The sequence below is a fragment of the Camelina sativa genome, chromosome 12 (genome assembly GCF_000633955.1).
Source record: "Camelina sativa cultivar DH55 chromosome 12, Cs, whole genome shotgun sequence".
Classification (NCBI taxonomy): domain Eukaryota; kingdom Viridiplantae; phylum Streptophyta; class Magnoliopsida; order Brassicales; family Brassicaceae; genus Camelina; species Camelina sativa.
This window is the reverse complement of record NC_025696.1, coordinates 4191655-4210200: the sequence shown is the minus strand read 5'-3', so window position 1 is coordinate 4210200 and position 18546 is coordinate 4191655. Positions and strand designations below refer to the sequence as shown.

Here is an 18546-nt window from a genome sequence, read left to right as displayed (position 1 = left end):
TTTTGTATCTTATCAAACGCGTGACGTGTCTTTTCTCTCTCTCATAGTTGATTCCTATTGGCTATATAATCTTTTGCTTACTGTACACGTGAGGGTAGATAATAGAAACCACGTGTCACATAAAAAATCAGCTGAGGCTCGGTGATTCTCGTCCCACCGTTAAAGATGACGACGGCGACGACGACTGCGTCACTGTTGGAGACTTCTCTTTTACGGTGCGGCTTGTCTTCTTCTGTCAAATTCAAAGGCAAATTCGAATCTTCCGGGAAACATGTTTTGAGAACGTTAAAAGATTGGCGTATTCGTTGCGTCTCCGATGATCCTGGTAAGACCGGATTCTCAGAACAGAAGAAAGCTTCGTTTTATAATTTGAAATGCTTCGAGTCCGATTCGATTCGTGCTGAGATTGTTCTGTTTCTGCATAATTTATAGGTTCGCGTCCTGATTTGGTTTCCAGTAGAAGAAAAATGGTAGTGATGTTGTCCACAGTGCAGCTTCTGTCTCATTTGGTTACGCCATATGGCAGCAAGGCAGCTGAGTGAGTTTGAACAAATCCTCCTTGATTTTGGTTTGGCTATTTGGATTTAGTAGTCTTCAAGGTTATTGTATACCAATGTCTTGTGTGCTAATTTTGCAAAGTGACTGTTTGGATTACAGCATATATCCAGTGATGCAAAACGAAATAAGAAAAGTTGTGACAAAGGGTAAGGCTGCTGGTGTGCTTCGTTTAGTGTTTCATGATGCTGGAACTTTTGAACTGGACGATAATTCAGGTAACAGATGAGTTTTTAAATGTAAACATTTGTTTGTTTGTTAGTTTACAATTAGAAATGGAATCTGTGTAAATAGATACTGCAATCCACTAGTTAAGATTAATTGTGTCTTGATTCTTCTTGGTTATGAGTTTCATTGCAGGTGGCATCAACGGGTCTATTGCATATGAACTTGAGAGACCTGAAAACACAGGTTTGAAGAAATCCTTAAAGGCACTAAACCCCTCTCTTTAATCTGTTACTGTGAGCATATAAACATGTAATTTCCCATCTATGTAACTGCCTTTTTATTGCTCTTATACCTCAAATTTTTCAAATATGGTACATTCGAATAACTAATGGTAGATGAATTCTTTGTTAGGTTCTAGCAAAAGCAAAGGTTAAGGTTGATGAGATACAACCAGGTGGTTACTATTTGAACTATGCAGTACACTAAAGATATGTGTCTTGTCATGCGCCTTAGTGCTAATGTTCTAAATCTCTGTGGTCTCAGTGTCTTGGGCGGATATGATCTCTGTCGCTGGATCTGAAGCAGTTTCAATATGTGGCGGCCCAACAATTCCAGTACTTTTGGGAAGACTTGATTCAACGTAAGCACAACATATGTCCTCGTTCGATAGATCTCTGGTCACAGTTTCTATTTTTCCAACTGGGAGATTGTTTCATGTTCACAGGCAACCTGATCCAGAAGGCAAGCTACCTCCAGAAACCCTGAGTGCCTCAGGTTTAAAAGAATGCTTCAAAAGAAAAGGATTTTCGTGAGTTCTTATACAAAAGATAGCTGTGAATTGTTTTAACATGTTTTTGTGACTCGACGTCAATGATTTTGTGTGCCATCGCAGGACTCAAGAGCTTGTTGCTTTATCTGGGGCACATACAATAGGGAGTAAAGGCTTTGGAGATCCGACAGGTTTTGACAATGCATACTACAAAATCCTTCTTGAAAAACCATGGACATCAACTTGTAAGTCTCATGACAAAGTTCTTAAGTTCTTTTACTCATACAATTTAAGTTTCCAACCATTCCTCCCCTATGTTCTGAAGATTGATTGTAAGATTAAGATTATGTATTTACATAGTTCTCTTCTTATGATACAGCCAAAATGACGAGCATGGTTGGCCTCCCTTCGGATCATGCCTTAGTGGACGATGATGAGTGCTTAAGGTCTCACTTTCTGAAAGTTCTTACTTTATCATTTGAATATTTAATATTATTTAAAGTATAGTAGAGTAATGTGCTGAACATTTGGACTATAGGCTCATGGATAAAACTGGAATCTGTTGAACACTGTTCTTGTCATTTGAGCGATCTGGAAAACTGTTAAACTGATATTAGATAGATTCGTGGTTTGAATGATGCACAGGTGGGTGAAACGATATGCAGAAGATCAAGACAAGTTCTTCGAAGACTTCACCAATGCTTATATCAAACTAGTTAATTCTGGGGCCAAATGGAAGAAGTTATGATGTATCTTTTGTTAGCTCATAAGTGTTTTAAACATGCCTGAATAATTTGGGTAATAACGCTTATTTGTAAGTAAAAAAGTTTATCTGCTTACTACTACAAAACTAAACATCCAAGATACTCAAAATTTACACTAACTTATTCGGTGTTTGATTTGAATAACATTGACTAAAATTCATTGAATTGTAATTTTTACCACTTTACAAAACGAAAAAACAATGACGTTTTTAGTCTTGTGCGTTTACAAACGTAGCAGTTTCGACGTATGTGGATTAATGCAATTATTACTAAGTTAGTTCGAGTAGATTTTACTAGTTATTATTATTATTATTTTTTTTTTTTTGATTTTTTTTTTACTAGTTATGTTTCGTTCGTAAACACAAAACCAATGAATGAAATACGTATGCACGAATCGTCATAGGTAGATGTAGTTCTTATAGGAATATGCCGTTTCTATGTCAAAAGAGATACTAACATGTGTGTTTTGTATAACAACTAATTTTTTTTTGGCTACTAGTCATTATCATTTATCATATAAAATACAATGTGATCAAAGGGTAGTACAATCGCATTCAATTGGATAAGATAAATACTGATATCCCCTGTTTAATAAAAGGGAAGTACACAACATAGTTTTTGTAGACTTTATATTTTTAATAGATGATTACAAATAGTTACAAATAGTTTATAGATAAATTATAGATATATTATAGATTAATCCATATATTAATATATTAATATTTATGGTTATACCTAAATATTAGAGATATTCCAAATTGATAATTGATATATTAATGGTAACAAATAAAATCATGGATATTCCAAACTGTATTTTTGGAAGATTTTAGTCCTATATCATGTTGTTTCCAAAGATTTTCAAACACAATATTACAAATTTATTTTCCACAGATTTTATCGATATACCACAACGTTAACCAAAGATAGATTACGAAATTGATAGATTGATTGGTTACAAGTTAAATAGTGGGTTACAAGATAGATTACGAAATAAAATTTAACCAGTGTTATAGCACAAGTACTTACCTAGAATCATTAACAATATAAAACTTATAAAATATGTGTTTTTTTCAAGCCTTCATATTTAGCATATGATTTTATCGCATAATGTTTTATCCAAAAAAACTTTTAAAAACAATAACATAAATTATATTTTATATAAAAATATAATATAAATAAAATGAATTTCAACCCGTGCTCTAGCACAAGTCTTAATCTAATTATGGATGGTAAAGCGAATCTTCCAACAACGATACACACCGACCAACATAAAATCAAAATCTGGAATAAAAACTGCCCACAGATAGCAACCATACTTCACCAAGTTTTTTGAACATCCAAGTCTAAGGTGGTGTGACTATTGTCATACCATGCCACATATAAGGATATGCCTAAATTAGTATAAGAATATGCGAAAGTAATGGAAACGATAAGTACTAATACTTAAAATAAATATGTATATAGATAATATTTTCATTAATTTTTCTTGTAATAATAAAAACAGTAATCAAAATATATACATATATATATTTTTAAAAATGTTACAAATTAGTCATTTAAATATATTTGAAAATGATAAAAGATAAACATAATTATGAAATTAGGATTAGATAGAGACATAGTAGAGATGATGGAGTGAGAAAGTTTTGAGAAGCAGCAAGAAAGGAAAGGTGTCACTGTTGTACTTGTATCTTACCCTAATCACTGGACCAACTTGTCTCTTAATAAAAGTGGTTTTGGTGTCTAATCACTTTGCTTACTCTCTAATCACTTTCTCTGTCTCTCACCACCTTAGTGTTAATCAGCATAATTATACTTTAAGTTGTTACCACTTTTCTACTAAAGAAAATAGTTATTTCAGTTATTATAAACAAATTCAATAGAAAACGCATCAAACTCAACTAGTTGGGAACATGGTAGGACACTTGTTTCCTCTCAAAATGCTTAGTATAAATATTAAGAGGTTTATATACACACATGTATTATGGTTCATACGTTACTGAAGCTAAGTAGTCTATATATTTGTAATAGTGTCACCACTAGGTCAGAGACAAAAAAACTATGCATGTGTGAGGAGTTGTCGAGGATGTAACGACGAGAGAAAGTTGCTACGCAACTATATGAATTGTTTATAAAAAAAAATCTCACTAAGTTTGAGGTAGAAGTAGAACCCAACAATTTTTGATGATGCAAATAAAAACTTTTAAAACTAATAATTAGGAACGTGAGATATATAGCATACTGAAACCACATTCAACTTTTCACTAAGCTAAACAAACATGTTTTGCTAAGGTAACCAAAAAAGCTACAAATTGAAATATTAAGAAGCGTGTTCTTGGTATCGCATCTAGACGAGATGTAAACACTTTTATTCTACGCAAAAGCTCATTTCCAGTATTCTCAAATCCAAATATTGAAGTCTGTCAGCAACGAAGAAATTGGTTTTTAGATGAGATTCTGGAGAANATATAAAACTTATAAAATATGTGTTTTTTTCAAGCCTTCATATTTAGCATATGATTTTATCGCATAATGTTTTATCCAAAAAAACTTTTAAAAACAATAACATAAATTATATTTTATATAAAAATATAATATAAATAAAATGAATTTCAACCCGTGCTCTAGCACAAGTCTTAATCTAATTATGGATGGTAAAGCGAATCTTCCAACAACGATACACACCGACCAACATAAAATCAAAATCTGGAATAAAAACTGCCCACAGATAGCAACCATACTTCACCAAGTTTTTTGAACATCCAAGTCTCAAGGTGGTGTGACTATTGTCATACCATGTCACATANCTACGCAACTATATGAATTGTTTATAAAAAAAAATCTCACTAAGTTTGAGGTAGAAGTAGAACCCAACAATTTTTGATGATGCAAATAAAAACTTTTAAAACTAATAATTAGGAACGTGAGATATATAGCATACTGAAACCACATTCAACTTTTCACTAAGCTAAACAAACATGTTTTGCTAAGGTAACCAAAAAAGCTACAAATTGAAATATTAAGAAGCGTGTTCTTGGTATCGCATCTAGACGAGATGTAAACACTTTTATTCTACGCAAAAGCTCATTTCCAGTATTCTCAAATCCAAATATTGAAGTCTGTCAGCAACGAAGAAATTGGTTTTTAGATGAGATTCTGGAGAAACACTTTCTAAGTACATAGGCGGATTAGTTAACGTTGTTAATTGGGTATCACTAATAAACTATTTACTTTCGTTGTAGTCAACGAAATTAAGTATAGTTAACTTTAATTTGTTATCTTAAAATATAAAAAAGAAACTTTCATTTGATTTAATTCTTTTGGCCTACCGTAAGCTTTTTGGTGTGTACATGTGGGTGCATGTATTTAAGATAAGTAACACTTGCATATTTTTATATTCATAAAATGGGAAATGCGTACTTGTTTTATTAAGTTACCCACTAGTCACTATACGTATATATATTCCAACTTTGAAATATCATAGATTTTACTAGATGTACCATTTTATTATAAATCTTAAATAAGTTTTTCTTAAAAATCGACTACAATTCTCACACACGCGCACGTTTTGAAATTTAAGCACAAGTAATATGATGATGATACAAAGCAATAAGTAGAAGAAACCACTAGACTACAAACATGGGTAGAATTTTATATGTGTTAACTTTAGAAAACATATCATAATATTATAATTAAGGTCGTTAGTTTTATGTAGACAAATAAGAAAATAATGAAGAGATTCCGTGAGCTGGCCTCTAAATATATGGGAGATTAAAGGGTGTTAATTAAAGTAGATGAATAAAAAGGTCCCATGTAAGAAGAAGAGTATAATATAAACAATGTGGGGGATGATGATATACATATGTGCATAAAAGCATAACTAATGACGAAAAAAGTTTAATACCACCGTTGTTGATTAAGAAAATGAGAAGGTCATGTCTCTCTCTCACTCTCACATTTTTGTACTAATCAAAAACATAAAAGCAATCTAAACCATATCTTAAACCCCCCCTAATTCCGGGGTTTCATTTTATAAATCTCGACTTGGTTCCCTCCCACTTAATGTTTCTTCTTTTTTTTTTTTTTTTTTTGGCCAACCACTTATGTCTTTTTTTTTATTCTTTTAATCCAAAGTTTTTCATATGTTTTTTTTTTTAATTATATGAGTTTTGATTAATTAAAACTCCCCCACAAACCCACGATTAAAATTTTTAAAAAGGGAGCCTCAGAATAACCGTAATTAATGTAATGACGTGGCACTTAGATTTAGAATAAATAGCCGCTGTAATAAATATTAAACCGTTTTGTCATTTTCCTTTTCTCTTTCTCTCTCTAATTTTTATTTCTAAAAAAATTAAACAAAGAGAGAGAGAGAGAGTCACAGAAGAATCAAACTTGTGTAGTAGACCGAGAATCACAATCCTTCACAAACCCCAAAACCAACCCCAACCAAGAAAAAAAAAAGAGTCTCAAGAACAAATCGAAATCTCAGAACTATTTGTGAGACCTCATCTTCTCTACTTCATCCCTTCGATTTGTCACTTCAATGGATATTTGATTTCCTCTGGGACTGCGTTTGGTGAGCAAGATTTGCTTCTTTCTTTTTTTTTAGTGTTTAAAATTTTTTTTTTTTTTTTTCCTTCTTTCTTCTTTGTTTGGTTGCTGTGTAAAATAATGGCGGATGTTCTTACGAATCTGAGCAACTTGTTTTTACTTTTTTTGTCTGTTTTCATTTCATTGTTTTTGAGTGTCGGTAGATCGAAACTAGAACTCTCTTATTACCAGAGTGAGCTCTCTCACTACCACGAGATTTACTTCTTTTTTTTTTCTTACATGCTTTAGATTTGCTTCTATTTCCAGATTAGATTTGCGTTTCTTGTATTTGTTTTCTCTTAGATCGATTCGTCAATCACAAATTAGGTTTTTTTTTTTTTTTTTTTTTTGTGGGTTTGGAGATAAATGCTCTTGTTGATCCTGTGGTGTAGGCAGAAAAATGTTGATTACTTGATTTGAAAAACCTGACTTTTAGGGATTCATTTATATGTATACACTCTACTATTGTGAGTAGCTTATGTTTATGTATTGGAGAATTTAGTGGTTTCAACACTTTGTATAATGTAGCTTGAATCTTTGATTGCTATGTTACTCACTTCATTAACCCTATGTAATGTAAGTGTTGTTGTGGTTAAAGTGAATGCCTTTTTTTAGGTATACTTACCAATGCGGATTAAATGTTTTTATCTACTTCTTTGCTCAGTTAACTTGAATTAGTTTGGTGTGCTCATACCTTTTTTTTTGTCTCTTGCCATTTTTTTTGTAGTTTACTATGGACCCTGAAAGTATCATGGCTGCTGCTGATGGGACTGACTCTACTCTTCCTGCTAATGGTGGTTTGATTACGGAAACTGTCTGTATTAAAGAGAATGGAGTAGCGTCTGATGAAACTGTTGATACTACTAGTTCAGAATGTCAGAATCTGGATTCCGGAAACATTTCCACTTTGGATGCAATTGAACACCTCAAAGAGGTAGCTGAGGTTTGTATCTTCCGGATGGTCAATCTACTAGCCTGTCATATTAACCACTTGTAGTTAACATCTGGTGTTTTTTTCCCTTTTTCTTTTTTTTTGGGATAGGGCACACAAGTTGAAAATGTAGATGATTCAAAGTGTATGAAAAGCGATAAGGCTCAACGGAAGCTAAAGCATGATAAACTATCTGGTGGTGCTAAGAATGTATCATCGGTTCACATCAAAAAGAACAACGGGGGCAAAACTGCAGGTGTTAAAGTGGCAGCATCAAATGGTTCTGTTGCTCCTATTGCAAGGCCAACAGAGCCTCTTAAGAGCAAATCATTCAATGGTAGAGAGGCTCAAGTCACAAAGGTAATCATCCCTCACTTTTTGCATCTAGGTTTCTTTGCTTTGGCTTAGGCATACGTGTGTGTGATCTTCTTCTAGAAGGCTGATGATTGTTTCTGATTTGTTCTTTTTCCCTATCAGCTAGGGAAGCATGACTCTGCACCTGCTGAAACCGCCTCCGGGTATTGGTCTTCTCATGGGTTCACTGCTACATTTTGCCAATAATGGCATCCGGATCTCGGTGCTAAGTCTTTTCATTTCTCTTTTAGTCCATAATCAATGATTGAAACTGGAAATTTCTTTCCCTTTTTGATACAGGGACAAGGTGAAACCAAAGCCTCAAAAGAAACAAGCCCATGAGACATCTGAAGATGATACTCAGTCTTCTAAGTATTACTTTTACCTTTATATTTACCAGCTCTTCTTTCTTGTGGAAAGTTGGGGCCTTTCTACATTTGCCTCTCATTTTTATTAGTTATGCTGATTATATGACTTGATGGTTTCTTAGTAGTCCGAAAGAGGATGGAAAACCTCGTAAAGTTGGTGCACTTCCTAATTATGGGTTCAGTTTCAAATGCGACCAACGAGCTGAAAAGAGAAGAGAGGTTCACATTTGTTGGTTCATTATTCTTATCCTCTCTCTAGAACAAAATTATAAATAATCATATTTCTGCTTTCATATGGTGCAGTTCTATGTCAAGCTTGAAGAGAAGACTCATGCAAAAGAAGAGGAAATTAATAACATGCAAGCCAAGTCCAAGGTTGTCTCCTAGACCCTGTTCTTTGTCACAGTGCTTACATTCCCGGCTTCTTCTAATAAAATCCTTGGTTTTCTCGCAGGAAACACAAGAAGCCGAGCTTAGGATGCTAAGGAAGAGCTTGAACTTCAAAGCCACACCCATGCCTAGCTTTTATCAAGAACCTCAGCCGCCTAAAACAGAGTTAAAGAAGGTACTTCTCCTCTCTGCTGAAGCTCAACCAGGATCTCAATTTTTACTGAAGTACTAATACTCACATTTCATGTGAAACTGTTGTTAATGTCCAAGAAGATACCACCAACGAGAGCCAAATCTCCAAAACTTGGGAGAAAGAAGACTGCTTCTGGAGCGGATTGTGAAGAAACTCAAACTCCTCGCATTGGTAGGCTAAGCCTAGATGAGAGAGCTTCTAAAGATAACTCAGCTGCTAAGGGAATTATGCCAACAGTTGAGCTCAAGAAACAACCAGTGCGTAAGTCACTTCCAAGATTGCCATCTCAGAAAACAGCTCTTCCCGATGGAAAACCCGCCCCAGCAAAAGCTGCCACAACCTCAGCAAAGGTGAAACCCGAAAAAAAGAAAGTTGAAAAAGATGCAGAAACCCTAAACCAGTCTTCACATCCTGTAGAAGAGGAAGCACAAGTGACTGTATCATCCAATGCTGATGCAGAAGATTCACATGAGATAGTATCTCCAATGATGAATGAAGACAGAGCCGACAAGTCCATTGAGGTATCTGAAGCGGTTACTGTTGAGCATTAAAAACTCTGCGGTAACGATCATTACTCTCAAGACTCATCATATCTCTCTTGCATTAATTAAGGAGGACAAAGGAGAAAAAGAAACCGTATTATATTTATATATATTATATCTTCAGCCTAAACTAATATGAGAAGAGATGGGTAAAGGAGTGAAAAAGAATCATATAGGTTTGGTCCTAAAGGTTGCTGCTTTTATATATTCCTATGTTTGATGGTAATGTTTTTAATCTTTTTAAGTTGTTTTTTTTGATGTCAAGATCTTCTTTTTCTTTTTTTCTTTTTGATGCTTTGATTACTAAAAGGTGAATATTCAGGAGATTCTGCGTTTCGTTCTGTCTGTGTATTCTTTCTTTATCTTCTTCTTTTTCTCATTTTTGTTATTATTGGCTTATGTGCAATTTCTTTTGTTATAATTGATTCTACTCTTTGGCTCTTTTCCAAATTTTGTGGCTATCCATCAGAGTAATTACTAATTAGTAAACATGAAATTGTAGGATGTGGATTTTGGGATCTCGATAAGAAACTAAACGTACGTGAAGATAATGTTGCAAAGAGGGTCGAATTACTAGTTATTGTGGTTTGCGGTAATTACTATGTTATCGTGAAAATTGCTTGTCAATCTTGTCAGATTGAAAAAAGTGTAAAGCATTCTATCTTGATGTTTTCTCCTTTAACGTCGTAAGCTAAAGTTTTATTGGCATATGAACCCAAAAGGTTTTATTTTTGTCTGCAGATAACCCATTAGCCAAATAGTTTTATTTTGCAAATTGCAACTGTCAAGAAAGACACAAAAAGCAATGGTACTAACGACATTTGAGCGTGACATCTCTCGCAACCATTGATCAATAATTGATTCTCTCAAAAGTCTCGTTTCCACACCTTTTTATGGCTCTAAGCATAAGGACACAAACCACTTTAATCATCTTTGGAATCTCACAATTAATTCGCCACAATAATACATGTTGGAACTGAATTTTTGCACTCCTAAGGGCATGTTTATAGGGGATCAGGTGAGGGTGTTCTTAGAAGAGAAATATTGTAAAAATATTGTAAGATCAGGTTTTAAGAACTTTTGTTAAAGAGTTAGTTATTGGGAGAATAGGTATAAGATCTTAAGATTTAATAATATAATATTCTTATAGAAATTTAAAAATACTTAATAAATACAAAGATTAATGTTTAATAAATAATTTAAGAATGTTTAAAACTATTTAATAATATAATGTTTATTAATATTCTTATTAAACAAATTACAATTATAAAAATTTATAAAATAACATCTTTTATTAAAATTAAAACTTTTATTAAAATTAAAAAAAACAAATTTTATTAGCTTCTTCTCTCCCCCTCTCACACAAATTTTACTTATATTGCACTACCGAAATATATACAAGTTGTAATTATTCATCATAACCATTAATTAGCAGCTATAAGTCTCACATAGCCAATTGATATCAAGATTCAAGAGCAGAAGAGCTTCACAATAACATTGGAAGGAACAAATATATTTTTCCATGACATCCGCACATAGATATGTCATATGTGTGACGACTCCGGAAGGAGAAAGCGGGTTGAAATCTTCTTTCTTATTGTCCAAAACTCTCCTTTTTGTAGATTTGAAGGGAAAGTCGAAGCCACTCATCACTTGGATCACCAGTAGCCTGGATCATCAACCACTTGGATCACCAGTAGCCTGCAGGGTCAACAGACATGAAAGGTGATTTCTCTGTTGTGGTTGACTGGTCCTCGGCATCAACATTGCCCAAGTCTTCAATCCTTTTGAGAGCTAATTCACATGTTTCTCGAACTTCCTGAGCTGGATCCGAACTCAAGCTTTTCTTTAAAATGTCAACATTACCTGCTAAACCAATGGCTCCAAGAGCTTCCGCTGCCTGTTATATTAATAGCGAATCAGCAATTTGTAAGGATCACAAAAAGAGCTTATACTAATACAGAGGAAACAAGGGTCATCTGAGATAAAATCCACCACAAGGATCAAATTGTATACTCAACTCATGTCGAACTATGGGATGCAAGGACATATCATTAAGAACCGACTCAAGAGCAGGAATTGCTTCAGCATCTTGCATCTGTCCCAATGCAAAAGCAGCTTCATGTGCTAACAGATTAGATGAGTCTCTAGATGCTGCAGGAGAATGAAAAAAAAGATAGACGACAAGTTAATCCCAGCGCAATGATCGATAGAAATCTTACCCTACTGAAACTAAAAATAAACACACTCTTGCTCTTTAGAATTTTAAATGTCACATATGAAAGCGAGAAACAATCAGTAATGAGACAGATAGCGCAAAAACGAAATTATGGCAACCACATCCTGATGAACAAAAACTCAAGAATACATAACTAATCTAAAGCTAATCAATCACAAACAGTAACAAAAACCATATCAGTACACATAGACTGAAGAAGTTCTGTCCTGATCAATCATTAACTAAAAGGAAAATGTGGAAACTTGTAGTTCTAGATACATCAAGCAGATAGCTATAAAATTGCAAAGAATCAAAGTTTTTACATTTGACAAATTCAAGATTTTTCTTAACAACTTCAGTTTTAAGCTTAAAAGAGTAACTCAAAGTTCTTCCTAAAGTATCAATTTTTTTTTACTTTCTAGTACAAATGAAATAATAAAACAAGAAAGAGAAGATTTTGAGAAGCAGAGATTGAAAAACAAACCGAGGATTAGAGCGTTGCGAGGTCCTGCTCCTTTCAAGTTGCGAAGAGAGAAGAGAGCTCTAAACCGCTCTGAGATTGACTGTGACTGATCAACCAATCGCTCACAGAGAAACTTCTCCAAGTTGGCCGTCGACGAAACTGATCCATTAGATTCCATCTTCACTAAATCAGTTTGTGAAAAAAGTCTGGGTTCCGACACGACGAAGACGACGACGATGACGATGACGACAACTAGGGTTTTTGTATACGAAAGAGGGGAGAATCCGATTCGTGGAATAAAGACGACGGTGAGGAAAAAAAAAATCTCTCGTGATTTCGCCTCCTCGACTTTTCCGGGAGAAGAAGAAAAATAAAAATGAAACGACGATGGAAATGAAAAAAAATAAAACGTCCAAAAAATGGACACGTCAGCCCAAGAACACATGGAGAACAGATCTTAATTAAGATCATTTCATCTGCTCTTGTAGACACTATTCACTAAATTTCAATTTTTTAAGACCCAAGATCACATGGGGTGATCCCCCTATAAACATGGCCTAACAATACACAGCTCTGTACTTCTGATAACTGGTTCGTTATTTCCTACACATTAGCATCAGTCTTTCTTCAAAGTGCAAAAGATATTTTTGAATGATTAAACCGGACTTTTGAGTTTTTATTGTATTACACCGGTTTAACATCAGCACACAGAGTCAAGAAACAACTGATACAGATGGGTTATAGGAAGAGAAAGCATTTTCAAGTTTACTTTCTTCCTCTTCCTCTTCTTCTTCAGCATCCCACAAAAATCGAGCATACGATGCAAGAACATGACTGCAATAAACACCATTCATAAAGTATTACATTTTTATATCTACGAAACCCCAAAATTATTATCATTATCTATCAAGAATGATGCATTGTATAATTTAGTGCTACACTACATATAATTTGCAGATGCAGAGAGCACAAAAACAAAAAAATCAACAAGAATGATGTCTCTGTCATATTTGACGTGTGAGGCTATAGCTCTATTACAAATTGACCAATCGCTTCTTCAAAGGATGGATATAGAGGAAATAATATTTGATCCACAAAAACTTTCAGTCTCTTTCAATAAAACCCATTCCCATGAAATAATCTAACAATTCTACAAAACATGGTTTGAAGTTATGAACTTACATCATGGAGACTGGTGAGACTTTAAGAAAGCCCAAATCCAAACTCAACTCATAGTTTTCAGATATCGATCATTAGGTTCTATGCTCTAAAGACGATAAATAACTTCTCTAGCTACGTTAAACTTACCAGTCATCCGGAGAAGATTGAACAGCTTGATCAAAGTAAGAGTGAGCACGAACACCGTCTCCATGATTTTGCCATATCAAATCTCCATACATTGACAGCATCTCTCCATCTCTTCCGTTCTCAGACAACATCGCTCTCTCACAGTACTCCTCTGCTTTCCTCCCATCACCTTTCACCTGCACAAATTAAGACATGTTAACTTTAATTTAATAGCATATCCTCGATTGGTTTTGATACAGTTTAACTTATTTCTCCCAAACCGTTAAATTCACGTTTGCTAAATGCTAATACATGAATTAGTAGATTCAACCAATCAAAAGCTCAAAATCAAGAGGAACCAAGGGTCGACTTCAAGAATAGCAATACATTAATACGTACTTTGTTTTTACTTGTCTCTATATATAGCATCATCACGTGTTTTTTTTAGGGGTCAAATTACAGTAAATAAAAGTTTCCAAAATTAGCAAGTACATTAAAACACAATATAGAATAACAGAGGAGATTAAAATTTAAACACAAACCTCTTTGAGGAAACGAGCGTAGTTAGAGAGAAGAAGAGTGTCTCCGGGATAACGTTGGATCATATCTTCGTAATAACTATCTACTCCCCCACTTCCACCTCCGCCGCCACCTCCGGCACCGTCTCCGCATCTAGGACCACCAAATCCACCGTTGGAACCTCCCTGAGGGAGCAGCCGGGACCCTTCCAAAACCTTATACGATGCCGTTTCTTCGTGGTATACGCTGATCGTTTTGGCTCTGGAGCTCTCCGGCGACTGAATCTTGTAGAGGTTTCCATCTGAAGAAGCTCTCGTAATCGACTTGGCAACACGAGGAGAAGCAGAGACGAGTCGAGCTGTCGATATAACCCGTGGAACAGACGGTTTCTGGGCGGCGCGTAGGTTAAGGTCAAGTGATGAAGCGCTTCTCATTATCATGTTTTTGTTTGTTGGGAATAATAATATTTTCAGTGGAGGGAGAGAGAAGAGAGATGAAAAGATATTTAGACTGCAAAAATATCATCATGGAGTTGACGTTCTTGTCAGCACCCCCTCATATCACTTAGTATTATGGAACTGATCCCCAAAGTTTTAACATTTATACAATCAAACCCCATTTACTACACATTAATGTAGGGGACCTCCCAATTATCGAATCGAATACCCAAAGAAATTATATAAATTTGATTGGACACGAATAAACGTAAGTAACAGGAATCAAAGAATTTGATTATTCTGTCCCACAAATAAATAACTTATTCGATTCTTGAACTGGTTTCCACGGTCATGACCAAGCCAAGGGACATGGATATATCGAATTTTTTTGCTAAAATTGATGAAAATTGACAGACGAGTTTTAATAGTAAAATTTTAAGACTTAAAATTTTCTTGATGAGTTGAGAATGGAGAGAGAAAGAGTGATAGCGATAGTGATAGCGGCTAGGGTTTCCGTTAAAGAAATTTGAGTGTAAATTGCTAGATCTAGTTACCCTAAGTCGGATTTGCTGCGTAAAAGTCCAAGATCTCGTTTTTTTCTCTGTAACATTAGGTTGGAGTGGCCTCAGTCAGTACTTTCTTGTGGTTTGTTGGTAGGTCGGGATCGTGAGCTCCCGATTCGGAGGGCATGGACTGGGCCTGAAAGATCTTGGACTTTTGCGCAGCAAATCCGACTTAGGGTTGTCACACCTAGACTGGGCCTGAAAGATCTTGTTGGACCCTAGTTTAAGGGTTGAACTCAACTCGATGTTGAATCTCCGGGTTTAGATAAACGGTTTGATTTATGGTTTAGACCGGTATGTCGGGGTGCCAATTCCCACACCAACAATATCTATGGTAATGATGCAGCGTATCTTTGTCGCCGGAAGCGGTTTGCATCACACATCGCCTGATTCTCCGACTCTCGATACGCCGGAGCAAGTTTACATTGACAAAACTCAAAACATGGTAAATGCGTTTTTGGGGTTTTCGATTTTCTTTTGGTTTTTCAAGGATACAATTGTTGAGTATCTTCTTTAGAGGGTGTGACTGGAAGTATCAGTTAGCTTTGGATGCTGCAAGTCATGAAAACTTCAAGACAAGATTTCCAGAAGATGCTGAAGTTTTGATTGAGAATTTAGCTTCTAGCAATAGCACTAAAAGAGCTGATGCTGAAAGAAAGAGACTGCATGGAGAGTTTGATTCAAACCAGCTAGCTTCTGTTAATGCTAAGCTGGATTCAGTACACAATCTTCTTATGGGTAAGAAGTCAGTCCAATTTGCTGCTGAAGTTGAGACATTTGAGTCAGAGCCAGAGAATACATAGGAGAATGTCAACTATGTGTATGGAGCTGGGTATCAGGGATAGAGATTCGGTAATCAGCAAGGCAACAGACCTTACAATGGTGACCAGAAGCAACAACAGAATACCGGTTATACCAGAACCTATGGGAACTCATCTTATCAGTCTCCTCCTCCTAAGAATTCTTCGGAGAGTAGAATGGAAGCCATGCTTGAGCAGCTTTTGCAAGGCCAGGAGCAATTGACAGTGACATTCAATGGGAAGATTAACAATGTCTACACTGAGCTGAATGGAAAGATTGATGCATTGAATGTTCATGTTAAGAAACTGGAGATTCAAGTTGCACAGACTGCTGGGTCTGTTAAAAGGCAAGAGGGGTATCTTCCAGCAAGAACTGAGTCAAACCCCAGACATGCTTGCAATGCCATATCTGTGAGAGATGAAGATGCTGTTGAAAATGTTTCTGCAGAACAAGGAGAAAAATCGGCCAATCTCTCAGTTTCAGATGATGGTGTTGATCGACACCACCTGGGTGTCGGTCGACACTCATCTCAGACAGATGCGGAAGTTACAAAATCTTAGGTTCCAGCAGCTGTTGAGAGGGTGTACAAACCTAAGATACCCTTTCCTAAGCCAAGAAGGTCCAAGTAGGAGATTGAAGATGCTAGATGCAAGGCAATGATGGACAAGGTGATGATTGAGATGCCTTTGATTGATGCAGTAAAGCTTTCACCACCTCTTAAGCGGTATGTGAAGATAATGGTATCAAATGGTTTGAGCCCTGAAGAAGGAGCACTTCTTACAAAAGATGTTAGTGCAATTCTGTTGAACCAGCCTGTTCAAAGGAGGAAAGAGAGGAAGCAAGAAGTGGTAGTCTCTGAGAAAGTGAGTGCAACAATTCAGTGTAGGACTGCTAAGAAGCTACCTGATCCTGGAAGTTTTGTGTTAGATTGCTCCATCTCCACATGACGGTTTGCTCACTCTCTTTGTGATCTTGGCTTTAGCATCAACTTGATGCCAAATTCTATTGCTGTGAGACTTGGGATGACAGAATTCAAGCTAACTCAGATTTCTCTTATCTTGGCTGATCGATCCCGAAGAATTCCTGAAGGTTTTTTAGAGGATATTCCAATTAAGGTGGGCAACTTCATGATTCCCACTGACTTTGTGGTGCTGAAGTATGATATAGAGCCTAAAGATCCTCTCATCTTAGGAAGATCTTTCTTGGCTACAGCTGGTGCAGTCATTGATGTGCAGAAGGGACACATAACACTNAAATATGGATGGTTTGAGTATGAATTTTGAGATGGATAAGCTGAGGAGGGCTCCTACTATTGATGGACAGACTTTTTCTGTTGAGAAAGTTTCTGATACTCGAGCATCAGGCTCAGTGTCGATCGACACTACCACTGTGTCGATCGACACCCCTCCACAACCGAGACAGAACAACTCTAAGACTGATGCTGCAAGTCATAAACCTGTTCCCAAACAAAAGACTTCCCCCTCCACACTCCATAGTCCACAGGTAAGAACAAGGTATGTATCTTCTTCACCCAAACCTTCTCCTATCATCAATAAGAATTTCAAAGGTACAAAGACTGTTTTACAGTTAACCAAGCCACAAGATTATGGTAGAGCGCTTGTTTCTTCTGTTGATTATTTTGCAGGACATAAAAGAAGCAAACCCATCCCACTTTCCCGTCCTGGTCCTGTTCCTCACATTCTTGGCAAATCTCATGCACCTAAAGCTTATACACCACCTTGGATGAAGAGGTCATTCTTTCAGAAGCATTCAATGCCACGTTCTGATCCACCAGATGTCTGAGCTTCAGCACAGTCAAGCTAATGACTGAAAACAAGCGCTTAGTGGGAGGCAACCCACTCATAGGTTTTTCTTTTCCATTTTGAGTCATTTTTATTCTTGCTTTGAGTCAGTTTGAATTAGTGTTGAATTATGAACTTCTATCTATTTTGTTGCGTTTAATCTTGTGTTTGAGTGATTATTAGCAGTGCTAACATCCAAGGATTGAGAGGGACACAAATTTAACAGCAATTAACAACGGATTTCTGGGCAGACTCTCTGCAGACGTAAAGAGTGTCGATCGATGCCACTAGTGGTGTCGGTCGACACCACCATCACAGATGAGTAAATCTGATTTTTGTTCATACTTTCAATACTCATTCATTTTTATTTAATTTTTATTTTTCCAATCTTAGGCTTGATAATACTGGGGACAGTGTTGTTTAAATCTGGAGGAGGTTAGTTACTAACTATGTTTTTGTTTTTGAGTTTTTGTTGTGTCAGTCAAAACCATAAAGTTTGAGTCAAATTTTTCAAATTTTTCTTTTTTGTCTTTGGGAATTATGATCTTGATTAATGATTTCTCTTATTTGGATAACACTCTAATGATTATTTGTTTATGCTTGATCTCAGAACTGAAGCTTAGAAAGACTATGAGCATTATCAACAATCCTGAAAGCCCTTATTCAATGGATATCTGATTGATCTAACGTTGTCTCAACCTTTATCAGGATTTTAACCGGACTTAATCTCTTACTTTGGGGTTGGAAATCAGTGGACTAGACTTCTTCTTCAGGCCATACAAGACAGTGCAATTTTTCAAAGTATGTCTCCCCTCTCTCTTCCCTTCAG

General features: G+C 35.8%; 3 protein-coding genes across 10 annotated transcripts; 2 read left to right on the top strand and 1 right to left on the bottom strand.

The window, feature by feature from the left end:
* Positions 108-2367, top strand: LOC104730042 (putative L-ascorbate peroxidase 6). 2 transcript variants are annotated; one of them, XM_010449105.2, is made up of 10 exons: positions 108-325; positions 433-538; positions 658-773; positions 916-986; positions 1135-1180; positions 1267-1363; positions 1448-1531; positions 1616-1737; positions 1872-1938; positions 2138-2367. In XM_010449105.2, the coding sequence occupies exons 1-10, from the start codon at positions 166-168 to the stop codon at positions 2238-2240; spliced, it is 972 nt and encodes a 323-aa protein (XP_010447407.1). In that variant the 5' UTR covers positions 108-165; the 3' UTR covers positions 2241-2367. The 2 variants fall into 2 exon arrangements, with proteins under 2 accessions (XP_010447407.1, XP_010447408.1); XM_010449106.2 differs by having other exon boundaries at positions 109-325; positions 1135-1177.
* On the top strand, positions 6569-10335 carry LOC104730041 (protein WVD2-like 5). Of its 6 annotated transcripts, XM_010449101.2 has the most exons (10): positions 6571-6835; positions 7577-7792; positions 7892-8140; positions 8258-8298; positions 8435-8506; positions 8625-8721; positions 8806-8877; positions 8957-9067; positions 9163-9646; positions 10130-10335. In XM_010449101.2, exons 2-9 carry the CDS (start codon positions 7583-7585, stop codon positions 9634-9636), a joined length of 1326 nt encoding a protein of 441 aa, XP_010447403.1. In that variant the 5' UTR covers positions 6571-6835; positions 7577-7582; the 3' UTR covers positions 9637-9646; positions 10130-10335. The 6 variants fall into 6 exon arrangements, with proteins under 6 accessions (XP_019089775.1, XP_010447405.1, XP_010447403.1 ...); XM_019234230.1 differs by lacking the exon at positions 10130-10335 and having other exon boundaries at positions 6569-6835; positions 7577-7783; positions 9163-10018; XM_010449103.2 differs by lacking the exon at positions 10130-10335 and having other exon boundaries at positions 6570-6835; positions 8628-8721; positions 9163-10018.
* On the bottom strand, positions 10986-14623 carry LOC104730040 (deoxyhypusine hydroxylase-like). 2 transcript variants are annotated; one of them, XM_019233325.1, is made up of 5 exons: positions 14138-14623; positions 13617-13792; positions 12330-13142; positions 11649-11781; positions 10986-11527 (listed from the first exon to the last, which is right to left on the bottom strand). In XM_019233325.1, exons 1-3 carry the CDS (start codon positions 14552-14554, stop codon positions 13022-13024), a joined length of 714 nt encoding a protein of 237 aa, XP_019088870.1. In that variant the 5' UTR covers positions 14555-14623; the 3' UTR covers positions 10986-11527; positions 11649-11781; positions 12330-13021. The 2 variants fall into 2 exon arrangements, with proteins under 2 accessions (XP_019088870.1, XP_010447400.2); XM_010449098.2 differs by lacking the exons at positions 13617-13792; positions 14138-14623 and having other exon boundaries at positions 11648-11781; positions 12330-12941.